The sequence below is a fragment of the Pristis pectinata genome, chromosome 19 (assembly GCF_009764475.1).
Source record: "Pristis pectinata isolate sPriPec2 chromosome 19, sPriPec2.1.pri, whole genome shotgun sequence".
NCBI lineage: Eukaryota > Metazoa > Chordata > Chondrichthyes > Rhinopristiformes > Pristidae > Pristis > Pristis pectinata.
In genome coordinates, this window is record NC_067423.1 from 41,166,191 (window position 1) to 41,182,968 (window position 16,778).

General features: G+C 41.5%; 2 protein-coding genes across 8 annotated transcripts in view; one reads left to right on the plus strand and one right to left on the minus strand.

Annotated features, from left to right (window-relative positions):
• plxnc1 (plexin C1) overlaps positions 1-9,325 on the plus strand; it is a 144,885-nt gene extending 135,560 nt beyond the window's left edge. For both annotated transcript variants that reach the window (XM_052034240.1, XM_052034241.1), the window contains exons 30-34: positions 592-755; positions 4,127-4,274; positions 5,667-5,807; positions 5,896-5,970; positions 6,516-9,325. In XM_052034240.1, coding sequence (XP_051890200.1) covers positions 592-755; positions 4,127-4,274; positions 5,667-5,807; positions 5,896-5,970; positions 6,516-6,617 — 630 coding nt within the window. In that variant the 3' untranslated portion in view covers positions 6,618-9,325. The remainder of the gene's footprint in view (positions 1-591; positions 756-4,126; positions 4,275-5,666; positions 5,808-5,895; positions 5,971-6,515) is intronic.
• cep83 (centrosomal protein 83) overlaps positions 9,326-16,778 on the minus strand; it is a 50,878-nt gene continuing 43,425 nt past the window's right edge. For 4 of the 6 annotated variants that reach the window (XM_052034248.1, XM_052034242.1, XM_052034243.1 and 1 more), the window contains 2 exons: positions 15,691-15,877; positions 9,326-12,125 (listed from right to left, as the gene is read on the minus strand). In XM_052034248.1, the coding sequence (XP_051890208.1) occupies positions 12,024-12,125; positions 15,691-15,877 (289 nt within the window). In that variant the 3' untranslated portion in view covers positions 9,326-12,023. Of the gene's footprint in view, positions 12,126-14,769; positions 14,840-15,690; positions 15,878-16,778 lie in introns of all 6 variants that reach the window. The other 2 variants (XM_052034245.1, XM_052034247.1) reach the window with 2 other exon arrangements.

Here is a 16,778-nt window from a genome sequence, read left to right on the forward strand (position 1 = left end):
CAGTCCTGGTGAAGGTACTCTCACAGTGCCACTGGGGACAGAGTTCCAGGATTTAGACCCAATGGCAATGACAGACTGGCGATATATTTCCAAGTCAGGATGGTGTGTGACTTGGTGATGTTCCCATATGCCCACTGCCCTTGTCCTTCTTACTGGTAGAAGTCACAGACTTGGGAGGTGCTGTTGGAGTGGCCTGGTTGAAGAACTGCAGTGCATTTTGTAATGGTACATACTGCAGACACAGTGGTGGAGGGAATGAATGTTTAGGGGCTGGATGGGCTGCTAATTAAGTGGGCTGCACTGTCCTGGATGATGTAGAGCTTCTTAAGAACTGTTGGAACAGCATTCATTCAGGGAAGCAGAGACTATTCTTCATGCTCCTAACTTGTGGTAAGTTCATCCTTCCTTTGTCAGCTATTCTTACTGCACCTCTTCAGTCAGGCTCTTTGAATTCTGGTGATACCATTCACCCACTCTGCTACCTGCAACCAGCTCCTTTCCCATAATGGTTTGATTATGTTTTCAGTCTGAAGTGCTGTAGAAATCAGCTCTGTTCCATCTCTCTCATACCACTGATTTCTTCTATTTCAGGTTGCACTTCAGTCTTATGTTGACAACCTCTTTAGAAGCATCTGGAACACGCAAAATGGCAAGCCACCTATTGCCATTAGGCACATCTTTGACATATTGCAGGCACAGGCCTACAATAAGAAGATAACTGATCCTGATGTGTTGCATATCTGGAAGACTAATAGGTATTGAAGCTTGAACCATTGCATCCATTTATTGATGTAATTGATGTTTTCCCTATAACTTGTGAGTGTTCAGGAAATAGAAAATGCAACTTGGAAATCAACACTGGATGTCTTCAGCTTCATGATGAGGCAAATGATGGGTCTAGATCTGAAGGACAAAATTTCAACACAATTAACATGTAGAGGGTTGGGAAGTGTATGTTGCCTCACCTAGGGTTGAGGAGTTGTGCACAAGAGGGAGGGGTTGCAAAGATTCCTCGTCACCCATGCCATGACGTGACTGCTGGAATGGTCAACACCTCATTCACTCTGTAATCTTCAACAGCCTAGCCCTAAGCATCAGCATCAACAAAAGTGCTGCTGCAAGAAAATCAATGTTGAAGGTCCCCAGGGCCTCACAAAGGTAGCTCTTTTCAGATAGTGCCTCTCAAACAACCTGTTGACTCCCAACATACAGGAGCCACAGAATGTCCACAGTATAATGGACTTACCCTGAGGTGATGAGATTCTTGCCTACTTTAAGAAGGACCAGGACTTGTATGATGAGACTAAACAGGATATTGAGGAGATAATTAACAACAAACGTAAGGCATTCTTCAATCAAAAGCCTTACAATCCTCGATAGAAACCACTTTTCAGAAGTCCTGTAGGCGACCTGTGATCTGAAGAACAGATAGTGGGTGGAAAAAGCACAGAGGGCTCAGCAATTCACTAATAGCCATAACTTGCATGGGTTCTTCAGTGCTGTCAGAGCTATCTACAGTCCAAACAGCCAAGGCCCCCACTGAGTTAAAAATGGAAATGAAGCTATCAAGAGCAGACAGGCAATCAGTGCCTACTGGAAGGAACACTTTGAAGACCTCCTGAACCACAATTCTTTCCTTGGCAGGATCACCTTTGTCTCCATCCCATGGCAGCCTATTATGTCCAGACTTGTCACCGTTCCTGACAGACAAGAACCTGAAAGAGCCATGTGCCAACTGAAACAGAACAAAGGTTTGGGAGCAGTTGGTGTTCCTGCTGAACTCCCAAAACTTGACAGTGAAAAGCTTTGGTCATGAATCCACAACCTCATTGCCAACAATCTAGGGACAGGGATATACCAGAGGATATGAGAAGTGATCCGCATTTTCCAGTGTCTCACTATGAACCTTTATTATTGGAGAATAGTGTGTTGCAGCGGGGACAGGTTGGTAGAGGGCTGTGGTCTTGCAGTTGTTAAATGTAAGGTTCATCCTCTCATGTGCTTCAGTGAACAAGTGGACGATCACTTGGAGCTCAGCCTCTGAGCAGATGCAAGACGATGCCAATCTTCCAGAAGATAAATCTGACAGTGGAGACTACAGAGAGATCTTTCTGCCGTCTGCATGGAAGGTCATCGCCAGGGTCCTCCTCAACCATCTCCTCCCAGTGGCTGAAGAGATGCTACGCACATCCCAATATATATTCCAACTATCCACCAGCACATCCATGTAATATTCACTGTGCAACTACTTCAAGATGTATGCAGACAGCAGTGACAACCAATATTAACGGCCTTTCTTCGACATCATTATAGCCTTTGACAATGGAAGGGACTGTGGAACACCCTCCTCGGATTCAGCTGCCTTCATATATTCACTTCCATCTCAACCTTGCTTCACGATGGTGAGCAAGCTATGATTCTATACAATGGGTTTATAACAGAGCCAATCTAAGTGAAGACCAATGTCAAACAAGGATTCAACACTGGCCTGACACTTTCTCACCGCAAAGCTTAACCTCACTCCTACAAACTTCCTGTGGGGGTGGAGCTAATCCTCAGAAATAATGGGAAACTATTCAGTTTGGAGTGACCACACTTCAGAACCAAAGTCACCCTAATATCAGGAGTTGAGCTACAAATATGCAGATGACGATTGCATCTGCTCAGAGGCTGAGCTCCAAGCCATTGTCCACTTGTTCACTGAAGCAAACGAGAGGATGAACCTTACATTCAACATCTGCAAGACCACAGTCCTCTATCAACCTGTCCCTGCTGCAACACACTACTCTCCAATAATAAAGGTTCACAGTGAGACACTGGAAAATGTGGATCACTTCTCATATCTCAGGAGCCACCTCTCAGCAAAGACAGACATCGATGATTGATTGAGGAACAGGATACAAAGTTCAAGACTGGTATAAAACTCATGGTCAACTTGGCAGCAGTGATCCCAGTCCTCCTCCATTCTGAGACCTGGACTACCTGCAATGCGCACTTCAAAGCATTGGGAAGATACAACCAACACTGTCTTGCCAACATCCTCCATATTCACTGTGAAGACAAGTGAGCCAAGAAGTATCCCAGACCTACGTACCCCATATTCAGACCTCAATTACTCAATCAGCTCGTGGTTAGACCAAGTCGATCGCAGACCCAATATCAAACTCCTGAAACCAACACTGTCTACTGAGCTCTTAAATGGGAAGAGATTACCAGGGTGGACAGAGGAAAAGATTCAAGGATGTGCTCAAAGTCACCTTGAAAAATGGCAACATCCTCACTGACTCTTAGGAATCCCTGGCCGTGACCACACAAAGTGGAGAAGGACCATTCAGGATGATATTAAGAATATTGAGTCCCTGCATCAGGAGTAAAGAGAAGCCCCACATAAATGACAGGAGCCCACCACCTCACAAATTACCCACCCATCTGTCTCATCAGTCACCCTCATTGCATGTGTGGAGAAGTTTGTGATTCCCACATTGATCTCATCAAGTTACCTCACAACCAACAGAACTGGAGTGGAAGCAAGTTATCCTTAATCCCAAGGTCACTACTGTAATACTGGAAATATAACAACCAATTTATATTAAGTTATCCTTAATCCCAAGGTCTGCAAACAGCAATGATCTGTAATGTTTTAGTGTCATTGGTTGAAATATTGGCTAGAAGACTGGGTAAGTGCAGGCGAGATTTTTCCTGTTCTTCAAAATTCCATGAGAAGGCAGCCAGAGCCTCGGTTTATCACCTCTAATTGGTTGGCAACATAATAGATTTTTGTGTCTGCCACATGGGCAGCATCACTGGGGGAATGAATTGCCTACACGTTATAAATCCACCACACTTCACTGATTCTCACTTCATGGAAATGCAATGGAGTGGTAATTGAATGGGCTCTACCTTGAGCAAGTTATTAAATCTGTTAGATTACAGGTGGAAATAAATGAAGGCTTACACCAATCTCTCCAGTGATCTTCCCCACAGTGTTAGAAGGTCTTGTCTGATAATGGCATAATGCCATCCTATTCCAAACTGTGGGCCATGTATAGTCAGTCATGTAATCCTTAATGTTCTAATCTTTAAATTGACATGGCTACATTTTAACAATGCCTTCTTTTGCCCCCAGTCTTCCGCTCCGCTTTTGGATAAATATTATTAAAAACCCCCAGTTCGTGTTTGATATTGAGAAGACCCCACACTTGGATGGCTGCCTCTCTGTCATTGCACAAGCTTTCATGGATTCATTCTCCCTATCATCACAACATCTTGGGAAGGTAATTATGTAAGGGCTGATATCAACCTATGGAGGAAAACTGGAGGTAAAAGTTGGGAACCTGTTGTATACTTCTTGAGACCCACCTTATTACATACATCTGGTCAGTTATATACATATTTGTCACTGAGCTTCACGTCGTACACATAGCCCATTGTATACAAACCTAGCACCTACCCTCACTCCATTATAAACACGCACTATAAACGCCACTCATTAGACCCAACCTGCCCTTCATACACCTCACTCAACCAACAATTTTCCCATCACATGCTCTAAGAGTTATATACCCAATCCTTTTATACTCTCCAACCATCAAAGTTTGTGCAAATCAAATACTGTCCCAAAAACACCCATTACCTGCTTCCCTTGATAGATGTGCCCTTTATATACTCAACCAACATAGACTCTGTACATTATAAAAAAACCTTACAAAAAACCTGCCCATTATACACTCACCCACCATATATCCTACCCTCACAAACCTTACTCAGTCTGGTAAACTCTCACTGTCCTGCAACCCACTATAGTCCTGCCCAGACCTTCAATGCCCTGGTCTCAAGCCTCCCAATCTGTCTACTTTCTTTCCTGTGGGTGTTGCATTCACTTGTTCAGAAAAACTAATTAAGATCAGGATCCAGTGGGGTGGCAGAGTAGTAAATGACTGAATTTTAATTGCTCCCTGCCTCACCACCAGGCAAGGAGAATTTAAATCAGAATTGATGACCGTGTTGTATTTTTCAATGAACGTAAGTAGTTCTAGCTGAAGATTTGAAGTAGATGTGTTTACTTCACTGCCAAGTTTGAGACGGTGGTGGGTTGGGGGAGAGCCATTCACTTAAGGCTATTCCACTGCCCAATCAGATCTTGGCTGGTCTGTTTCACTTATACAGTGTTTAATTGTCAGAATATATTACTCTCTCAGGATTAGTTCAGTGAAAGCATCCTTGTTGCTTGAATCAGAAGATTGTGGGTTCACATCCCATTCTGGATCCCTGAGCAAATTGTCCATGCTGACACTCCAGTACTGAATGGAAGGAGTATGGCACTGCTGCAGATGCCATTTTCTATGTGATGTTAAACTAAGATCCCATGTGCTGGATAGAGCCGTTCCACAGGTGTCCTGTCCAATATATACCTTTCAATCGCCATGAGCAGAACAAACTTAACATTTCAGGTAGATGACTTGTCAAATGTGTTGCTCTCTCCGGAGATATTGTCTGATCTGTTGAGTATTTCTAGCATCCAAGGTTTTTGCTTCTTATCAAACCTTGGATACGCTGGCTGCAGTATTTTTCTACGTTACAACAGCAACTGCACTTCAGTGAAATTTTATTGGGATATTGTGAATACTGTAAGAGGCACGATGGAAATACAAGTTTCTTCTTTTCAGCATTCTCCAACAAATAAAGTGCTTTATGCCAGAGATGTTCCACGATACAAGGAGGAAGTGAGAAGTTATTACAGGCAAATTGCTGACCTAGGCTCGGTGAGTGAGGAGGAGATGGAGAATTTTCTCAAGGAGAAATCCCAGGTACTGAGTTTTAAGTCAAAAATTTCCTCACTAGTTCATTTCATCTCCAGAGGGTAACATTTTAAACAATGTGATCATTTCCTTTCAGAAACATCAGAATGAATTTAAAGAAAAGGCTGCTATGGTCGAACTTGGGAAATACATCCAAAAATATTCTGCTCGGGTAAGGAAGGGACTGCTCAGGTTGGACACACCATTGCTTAACAGACCTGAAACCAAGAGCCTTTTTTGACATGTCGCTCATTTTAGCTTTGCTAATCCCCCTCTAAATTCGGGGCAAGGGGAGTGAGTGGAGCGGGTACAGGGCCACATCTCAGGACCCTGCCTCAGGAGGTCCGTGCAGGGTGAGGGTCCACCTCTGCTCTCCACAGATGGCGAGCAACGATGGGGTCGGGACGGGCCCGTCAGAGCAGGGGGCTTCTCTCGGGGGGTGGAGGGTCCTTTGTCAGCTTGGGGACAGGGGCTTCTCTCTGGTGGGCTCTCAAGATGCAGGGGTTTCTCTCTGGAGGGGGGGAAGGCAGGTTCCATCACGGTAGGAGAAGTTTTTTTTCTGAGGTGGGGAGAGGGTCCCCCTCAGGGGGAGGGGGTTTCTGTTGGGTTGTGGGACCTTCCTCTCTGTTTTGGGGCGGGGTTGTTGCATTGAGGCCGGGCCCTGTGACCGGGGAAGGGGGCGCCGACTCCCCTCACTGACCTCGGCCTGTGTTCCAGCTGGCGAGCGGACCGGAGAGCGAGGGCCTGCCCGACATGAAGGAGGGACTTTCCAAGATCCGGGAGTACTTCCTCCTCAAGTCCACCTGTACGTGGGAATGAACCGCCGCCGCCGCCTCCTGGGGGATGGATCCGCGGTGAGTGACCCCCCCCCCCCCCCGGGCCGTGTCTCCGGCGGGCAGCAACGGTCGGGTTTCCAGCCGGCGCGAAGCCGTTTCCCGCCACCGCGGGGCGCGCGCCCGTTCCCGCCTCCTGCCCCGCGGCTCGGGCGCCCACGGCCCGGTCACCCGGTGCAGCTGCACCTGGACACTCCTCTCTGTGCAGCTGTTCGACCGGTGAATGGGAGGGTCCCTTGAAGCTTTGTACAGTTTGTCAATGTTACTGCAGTCTCTTTCTGTAATGTACAATTTGTTCAACTCTACAAGTCACTGGACTTCAAATGAAAATCGGGGGTGGGGTGGGGTGGGGGGGGGGGGACTGCAGATACTGGAAATCTAAAATCAAAGAAAAAAATACTGGAAATATTCAGCACATCAGGCAGCATCTGTGGGAAGAGAAACAAGTGACTTTTGGCACAGTAAACTCAATTGAATAGGTTTTAATTTACTCAGCAAGTCAGCCTGCTTGACCTACTGAGTTCTTCCAGGATTCTGTCTTTGTTCTAGATTCCAACATCTGCAGTCTCTTTCGTCGTCTTTAATTTACTCTTCCATAGCAAATTCATTACGTTTAATAATTAAACTAATGTGCATTTTGCACAATTGTCAATTATGTAAATTAAATGGAACCAATGTTTACATACTAGAAACGTGAGCTTCGTTCTTAGTTGATTGTAAGGGGTAGACTGGGTGAGTACAATGGTGTCATGAAGTACAAGGGCTGAGTCAGTTTGCCATTGTACCGCCCATCCTTTCAGTTTGGGCCATTGACACTCATTGTTTCCCTTCAGACTAATTCTCTGACCATTCAATGTGTTGTAGTTAATGTTTTCACTACTCCAGCTCAAGGTTAGTAACACTGTATTCCAAAACAAAAGCTGCACTGCTGGAATTATTAATTTTGTTTGCACCAAATCAAACTACTGATTCTTTCTACTTTTCAACGTCATTTTGTACCTTTCATTCTCAATGTCACATTAACCTGTGTCAATGTGCAAATTAACTGAGACTGCATGTTTGACTAATTGTTGTATTTAGTTGGCATCTTACTTCCCAGAAGAGGAAGGCTTTGTGGAATTTTTCATATTTTGCCAGAGTAATTGCAAGAAATCACTTATAAAGTGCATTTTCATGGAACAATTATATGGATTGCTTTAATTCTTGTGTGGTTACTTTAAAATAAAACATTTTATAATTTTACAACATGAATAATTATCAGCATGAATCTGGCTTAACAGCCATGGCTCTGTGCAACATATTCTCATCAGTCAGGGTTCAAGTCCTAGCTGAGGTTTGAGTAAATGATTTGGGCTGATCCTCCACTGCACTGAGTGAGGTGATATAGAGAGATACTGCTTGGAAACCAGCCCTTTGGCCCACCGAGTCCATTCTGACCATCAACCACCTTTTTGCACTCATCCTACATTAATTCTATTTTTATTCCCGCCACATTCTCTTCAACACCCTGCAAATTCTACCACTTACCTACACTTTAAGGGCAATATCTTTCCAATAGGATATTAAACCAAGGAGCCCATTCCTTCTTTTCAGGCCACCAATAGAGTTCTTTTGAGGTTACAACTAGCAAGATAAGGAGTAAATCTGTTATTGTGATATATTTGGATTTTCAGAAGACTTTCAGTAAAGTGTCACTCTGGAGGTTACTAAAATTAAAGTTCATTGTATTGGGGATAATATACTATACAACAGCGAACAAATGAATGTGATTTTCAGGTGGGGAGGCTGTGACCAGTGGGGTGGTGCAGAGATTGATGCTGGAGGTCCAGCTGTTCCACAATGATTTGCATGAAGCATTCAGGTGTAAGCTGATGATACAAAACTAGGTGGTTGTGTAGGCTGATAGGAGAATGCAGAGAGGTTTCACGGGAATATAGATAGTGAATGGGCAAGGATACATCAGACAGAATGTAACATAGGAAAATGGACAATCAGTTTGGCAGAATAAAGGTGGAGCTTTTTTTTGAAATGGAGAGAGATTGAAATGTGTTAGTGTTTAGAGGGGTCTTTGTAGAACAAACAGAAAGGTTAAGAGTATGTTGGCCTTTTTTTTGTAAGAGGATTTCAGTAGAAGAGTAAAGAATTCTTACTGAAATCATACAGGGCTCTGTTAAGGCCACACCTGGAAAATTGTGCACGTCTTGCCACCTGAAGAAGAATATATTTATGATTGAATATAGCAAAGGTTTGGCAGAGTCATTGCTGAGATTGGTTTGTTGTGTGAGCAGACTGGGCCTACACTGTCCAGGAATTTAGATGAGTGGTGATCTCATAGAAACCTACAAAATTCTTATGGAGTCTCACAGGGTAGATGCAGGGATGAAGTTTCCCTTTGCTGATTTGTCTAGAACAAGGAATCAAAATAAGGGTCAGTCATTTGGGACTGAAATGAGGAATTTTGCAGAAGACAGTGAATCTTTAGAATGCTGAGCCTAAGAGCTGTGGAGACTCGGTTGTTGAATGATGGATTGATTTTTGGATAAGGAAATTGAGGAATATGGGAATAGTGCAGGAAGGTGGTGTTGAGCTGAAGGGTCAGTTATGATCTGCTTGAATGGCAGAAAAAGTCTGGACTATCCCAATCCTGCTTCTATGTGAAAGAGGAAAAGAGAGATATTACATTGAATGGGTCCTTGAGCCACCAAGTCCACACTGACCATCTAGCACCCATTTACACTCATCCTGCACTATCCCATTTTATTCTCCCACTTCCCATCAACTTCTCCCGGATTCTGCCAATCACCTACACATTAGGGGAAACAACTTACAGTGGCCAATTAACTTACAAACCCGCACGTCTTTGCAATGTGGGAAGAAACCAGAGGAAACCCACTTGGTCACAGGAAGTGTGTACAAACTCCACACAGACGACGCCTGAGGTCACGATTAAACCTGGGTCGCTGGCGCTGTGTGGCAGCAGCTCTATGAGCTGTGCCACTGTCATTTTCACTCTTCTATGTACACTGTCCTAAAAGGAGTTATTTTGTTTGAGTCAGATATTAACTATTTTAGATAATTTCCATGCATTGTTGCTGTAACCATTATACAGTGTATGAACCCACAATTAGATCTGCATCCCCAGTCACTATGACCCACAGTCAGTGAATGTTCAAAATCTTGTAACATAAAAGAAAGCAGCAGTTAATATCTCAAATGTAGCCAATTAGCAGTTTTAATGATCCATCTATTTTAGTGCTGTTGATTAGGCAAATGTCCTGCCCTGTATCTTAGTCAATCTGTTTGGCCCACCTGAGACCACACATAGTAGTTTATAAGCAGAAGTTGTGCATGCTGATTGAAGACACCCAGTTGGGATGAAGCATGGAGATGTGTTGCCTTGCAAGGCAAGGACTTAGCAACGAAAACTAAAAATTATTCAAACTGATTTGGCAGTCATGCTGCCACCTGGCCTGTTAATAGAATATTATCCCTGATTGATGACATAACAGCTAAGACTTTAAAGGTGATTTCTTTAAAGGCAGCCTTCATACATTCACAAATGTACACAGTATGATCAAGCAAAAATGTTTATTTGACATGTGATCAATAAAAACTTTGAAAAGCCATTGTACTTGTAGTCACGTCAATTAACAATTAATTGTATAAAAGCAATCAACCCATAAGTAATCATTTAAAAGATCAAAGTAAAACCATGTGAAAAATGTTAAATATCTTAATGGAGTTTATTATAAATTAGGTATGCTTTGACAGATTTGTAACAATTAAATATAAATGTAAAATAAAAAAGTGTGACAACGCAAATGTTCTTTGACTGACTGTTCTCAGCGAGGGCTTTCTATAGTAAGGACCAATACAAACTGGACACATCATAGATCTGCTGTGAGCGCTTCAAATCAATGCCGTTAGTAGCAAGGAACACAATTCTGTAGATATGAAAAAATTAAAGCACAAGAACGTTCCTGCATTTAAATCTATAATACATTTCAGAATAAACCTTTTACATCCTTCTGAATAAACTGTATAATTTTTAAATTTATAAAATGGAGAACATAAAATAATTAAACAGAGATGTTTTCTTGCATGCTTCTGGGATTTTGAGCTTATGTTGTAAGCTTGAACTTCCTGTTCCAGTGCAAACTTACTACCGTTGGCACACTTTACTGCTGTTATGTTGTTGCTGTTGACATTTCATTGTGAAAGGGTGTGAGTTCCAGAATCTGAAATGTGGTTTCATTTTCCTGCAAGCTTACATAAGCCTTGGTGATTAAACTCCTTTATTCTAGTTAAACCTTGTTTTTGTCCCCTCTTAACTCCCTCCACCTATTGCAACTCCCCTCAATTTAGACTTGAAAACCTCATTATCCCTTTATTATAACTTAAAAGGTTGTGTTTTAAAACTCCTACTGGAGAAACTGCACAGAATACATTTCTTAAGGGAAACCAAATTCAGGAAATACAGACTGACCACAACTTAAATGTAAAGAGGAAGCAGATTGATATTTTGTGTGAAGCATTCCTTCTGCCTTGATCAAGGTAGGCATAAATCATAGCAAAGGAACATTATGAACATGTTCATAAGGCTATTCGGCCTTCCCCATCCATTTCACTCTTCAGTCAAACAGTGGTCGTTCTATATTTTAACTCTATACCTTTTGTGTGAAGTACTGCCAAAAACTTAGTGACTGGCATTGAGTGGTGATACTTTGTACCAAGGAAAAGTAGCTCCAGTTTTGAAACTGGTTCCCATTCTTTTTTTTCTTTTTATTCTTGCAAGGACAAATTTCCTTCTGGAAACTTCCAAAAACAGTTAAACAATTGATCAATTCAGATCGTTCTTGCACTCTAGTATCTGGATATAGGTGCTTGAATTTGGAAGGCAGCTCTGTTACCAGCCTCTGAACTGGGTGACGAATGCAGACTAAGGAACAAAAACTCCTAGACTATAGGGGAATACCCATAATAGTCCAGTTCTCAGGTATGTTTTCTGAGCTTTCACACAATAAATACAAAAATTCCAAAGCATCTAAAGACAGCGAATGGCTTCCTCAAGAAACCATATCTGTAAGTATTGTGCATGGAACAGGGATATGGGAGAAAAGTGTCCATTTTATTTGTGAGGTATCACTTTATAATGTATTGAAAAACATATTACCCTGTCCACACTATCAAATCACAACTCTTCTCAAGGCACCATAAGTTATGTGTAAAGACTTGAGAGATAGTGTGTTGCGTCATGTAAACCAGTTTCACTTAGATTTCTCAACATGTGCAATATTTAAAATCAAAGTTGTGCAATAAACAGCACCAAATAAATGACGATTATTTGTCATTTATGACTCAAAACGTTATCTCAAAATCTGTAAACATCTGGTCAATCAAGAGCACCAAGCTCATGTAACTGCTGCTTCTGATTGGTCTCTAGTTCTTCCAGCCGCTTGCGAATCAAACACAGCTCATTTTGATGCTGCTCTTCCTTAAAAGTTGAAGAAAGGCCATATAATTTTTAAAGAGTAATCCATGTTTAAAAGCATCAGTTAAGATTTTCAAAAGTTTGTATTTTTGCAAGTTTTTTTAATTGTACACTATATAATAATCTAAATGATAATCTCATCAAAAAAACACTCCAGTATAGGAAAATGACACTTTCATTCATATTCCCTACCTCAAAGCAATCACCTGCCTATCTCACTATCTCTTACCTGCATCTACCTATCACCACCCTGTGCCCACCCCGCCTCCCCTCTTTTATCCACCCATCACTGCTCTGCTTTTCCCTCCTAGAATATTGGGTTTCCCCTTTTCCTATCTTCAGTCCTGAAGAAGGGTCCTGACCTGAAATGTTGACCCACCTGCTTTTCTCCATGGATGCTGCCTGGCCTGCTGAGTTCCTCCAGCATCATTGTGTTTTTCATCTAGATTCCAGCATCTAAAGTCCTTTGTTTCTCCTATAATGTTGGAAATTCTCTTCCAGAAATGAAAGTTGACTTTAGGCCAATTGCTGATTTTATATTTTGTTTATTAAAGAGGAGGAGGGTATACAGAGTGAGAATACAGATTCACTATGGTCATGTTGAATGGCAGAACAACCATGAAGGATACACAGGGTACTCTTGCAGCATTAGAGAAATTAATGGGACTGAAATCCAATAAATTCCCAGGACATGTATAACTTGCATCTCAGGATTTTGAAAGAAGTGGGGATGGAGATAGTGGTTGTACAGATTGTCATCATCCAAAGTGCCATAAATTCTAAAATGGTTCCTGAGATTGGAAGGTAGCAAATGTCACCCAATGATTTAAGAAAGGAGGGAAAGATAAAACAGGAACTACAGAGCAATAAGGAACCTGACATCAATAGTAGGGGAAGAAATAGCATCTACTGTGAAGTAAATGGTAACCGGGCACTTAGAAAATAACAGGAGTGGGCAAAGTTAATGCAGATTTACAAAAGAAAATCATGTTTGAGGTCAGCGTTTTGTTTTGAGGTTGTAGATAAGGGGAACCAGTGGAAATGGACATTAATAATCTCAAGAGATTTGCACGAGAGATTATTAAAATTAGAGAAAATGAAATGGGGGTGATACATTGGCATGGACTGAGGTTTGATTAATGGACAAAAAACAGAATAGATATAAACCAGTCATTTTTGGGGAGGAAAGCTGTAACTAATGGGGTGTGGCAGAGAGTTATGAATGGAGGCCCAGCTGTTCACAATCTGTAACAATGATCTGGATGTGGTAAGTGTAAATAATCCAAACATGATGAAGATACAAAGCTGGGTGGCAGCGTGGCTTGTGAAGTGGATGGAGAGGAGCTTCATGGGATACAGGCTGCCTAAGTGAACAACTGAGCACATGGCAGGTGGAATATAATGAGGAAAAAAAGAAAAGTGGAGTATTGAAAGATGTTGGTGTCTTAGAAGACATGGGTGCCTTTGCACACAAATCACACAGTCATACATATGGAGCTTGATAGGGTAGAAGCAAGGATGACGATTCTCCAGTGGGATTTTCAAAAACTAGGGGTCACAGTCTCAAAAATAAGGGCTCAGCCATTCAGGACTGAGATGAGGACAAACATCTTCATCCAGTGAAGTGAATCTTTGGAATTTTGGAAGGAGGATCAATACAGTGACTATTAGATTTTCGGATATTAATTGCAGGAATCAAGAGATATAGGCTTTGTATAGGAAAGTGAGTTAAACAATCAGCTGTAATTTTATTGAACGGCAGAAAAGGTGCAAAGGGCTGGATACCCCACTCCTCAATGTCCTTCAGTTCTTGTTGCTACGAAAGGAACACTTGCACTTATAATGCACAATTCACAACTTCAGATGCTTCACAACTGAGGAATAACATCTAAATTGAGATCACTGTTGCACTCAGCAATCTCTTGTAAACAGTAGGGTGATAATGAGCAGGTCATCTGTTTTAGACACGTTGATAAAGGAATGAATATTGCTAGAGTATGAGGGATAACTCACTTGCACCTCTTTGGAAGTAGTGCCATGGAATTTATTACATCCACCACAGTAGCTAGGCTTAAATGTCACCTTCAATAGTAAGGGCGAGGATCACACTGATGTCCTTGACACAAAGACTGAGAACATCAACCAGTTGTCTCTGCTACTTTCCTTCCTTCCCAGCACCAAACTTTAAGTTCCCTCACATTCTACCACTTCCTCCTCTGATTTTCTCTCCAGGCTCGTCTTGCCACTTAACCCACTTTCCACTCTCATCTACTCCCCACTTAACTGCTAACTACCATGTCTTGTTTTCATGGTAGTTATGCTGTTAATGGCTCTCCCTCCTCAGGTGGTGACCCCCTCTCTTTCAAATCTACCTTTGAAACCCACTCCTCAAATAAGAAGTCCTGCTCTTTCCATCCTTACAAACTAATACCCATCTCCAACCTCTTTCCTCTCAAAGTCCTTGCCTCAGAATCTCTGTCCATGTTTTCTGGAACACTGCATAATTTGCTCCAGCTACCTAATTAGCACCATTGCCTTAATGTCTCCCCAATGGACCACAAATGTTTCCTTCTAATAGATTACCAGAATGGCTTAAACTATAAGATTGGTCACATGGAAAAATTCTTCAACTTATATCAGTGCTGACCTTGTGGTTGACAACTCCAACAAAGAACCACGATGAGAAAGTGGCATGAAGCATAATTAGTTTGAAGAATCTATAAGAAACTCCAGAGGTAAAAGACTGTATACACTGCTGTATAAATTTCTTCATTAATTATCAGATTTGATAGTACAGAGGAATGGAAATAGACTATTTAGTTCTTTAAGCTGCTTCACCATTCAGTAACAGATATGATTTGTAATCTAATTCCATAAGAACTCCAAATGCTACCTTTGTATTCTTGGTTACCAATCAATCTCAGGCTTAAATTTAACAATTGAACCAGCATTACCAAACACTTGAATGGATTTTTAAACTTCTACCACCTTTTATGCTTAGAAGTTTTCTGTAACTTCATTCAAGACAGCTGGGGCTAATTCTTGGACTACATCCCCCAGTTTTAGGGAAATAGCTTCTCCCCATTAATCCTCTCAACTTATTAGAAACTTTAATCTAATCACTACTTAACCATCTAAATTTCAGATAATTCAACTCTGCTTTGTGTAATATCTCCAAGTGATTTAAAAGTCCACTTAATTTTCTGGTAAAGTGACACTTCACTCCATCCAAGCCCAGTATATCCTTTCTAAGCCTTCCAGTGTTCCATGCCTATCTCTTACACTTCAGTCTTCCAGATATAAAGCCCACTGTTCCATTAGTCTTTTTAATTATTCTCGGTAACAGTCCACCATATTTTAGCAATTTCTAAACTTGGACTCTGAGTTTCCTTGGACCTTCAATATTTCTAGCTTCTTGTCATTTCTAAACTATTATATTCTCTTTAGATCCATATTGGAAGGGCACATACTTGCAAATATTATCACGCATCTTTTGTAATAAACAAAATTGCAACAGAAAATTTTTAGCAGATTGAAAGCATTTACTGATTTCACTAAGATTTGGTACCTGAGTGTTTCCAAATGTTGCTTCATTGCCTTGCGTCAAGGTAGGTGGGAGAAAATTGATTGAATTACCCAGACCAGTAGATGAAAAGTTTGCTCCCAAAATGAGTCTTCGGAATTCATTGTGTCGACGCTGTAAATCCTTCAATCTTTTCTGAAGTCTGGCATGATTTTCATAGGGAACATTTTGTCTAGAAAAATTGATAATTCAAAAGTTACATAGAACAGTACAGCACAGGAAAAGGCCCTTGGGCCCATGATGTCCGGGCCAAACATGATGCCAAATTAAGCTAAATCTCTTCTGCCTGTACACAATCGATATCCCTCAATTCCCTGCATATTCATGTACCTAACAGCCTCTTAAACACACTATCATAATGACTGTCGTAAATGCCACAATCGTTGAACAGTAATGTCAAACAAGTTATTGCCCTCTTGCTTCTTCATACTTGTTTTACAGGTTTACTTTATACTGTCTAATTACTATGACTTGGTATGGTTATACTGACTTACAAGACTCAAAGAAAAACAGCTTTCTGAAAGGGTATCCTGATGGCTATTGTATTATTTTAACCTTCGTAACCACTAATACATCTCAACAAAAAGAACATTCTGTTTATTCCATTGGTACTTAATGACTATTGAGGCATGCAGGGATCAGGTCCTGTCATAGAACACAAATTCAGGTATAGATAAGTCATCTCTCAAGCCTGCTCTGCCAAATTGATAAGATCACAGTTTATATTCCACATCAGCTCCATTTTCCTAACTTGTCCATACAGTCCTGGATTCCAAAAATCTTCTAATCTTACCTTTGAATTATGCACATGGTCTGGATATTCAGGTGCCTTGAGCAGAGAATTCCAAAGATCCACAGCCTCACAGATCCTCATTTGGGTGAGGAATTTTCCTCTCTTAGTCCTAAATGACCAATCCCTTAGCCTGAGTCTATGATACCTCATTCTGGACCATCCAGCCAGAGCAAACAGCATCTGTTCTCAAGAATTCTGAATGCTTCAATGAGATCAATTCTCTTTCTTTTGAATTTGGGACATCGTTCTGCTCAAACTCTCCTCTCCTATCACTGAGCCT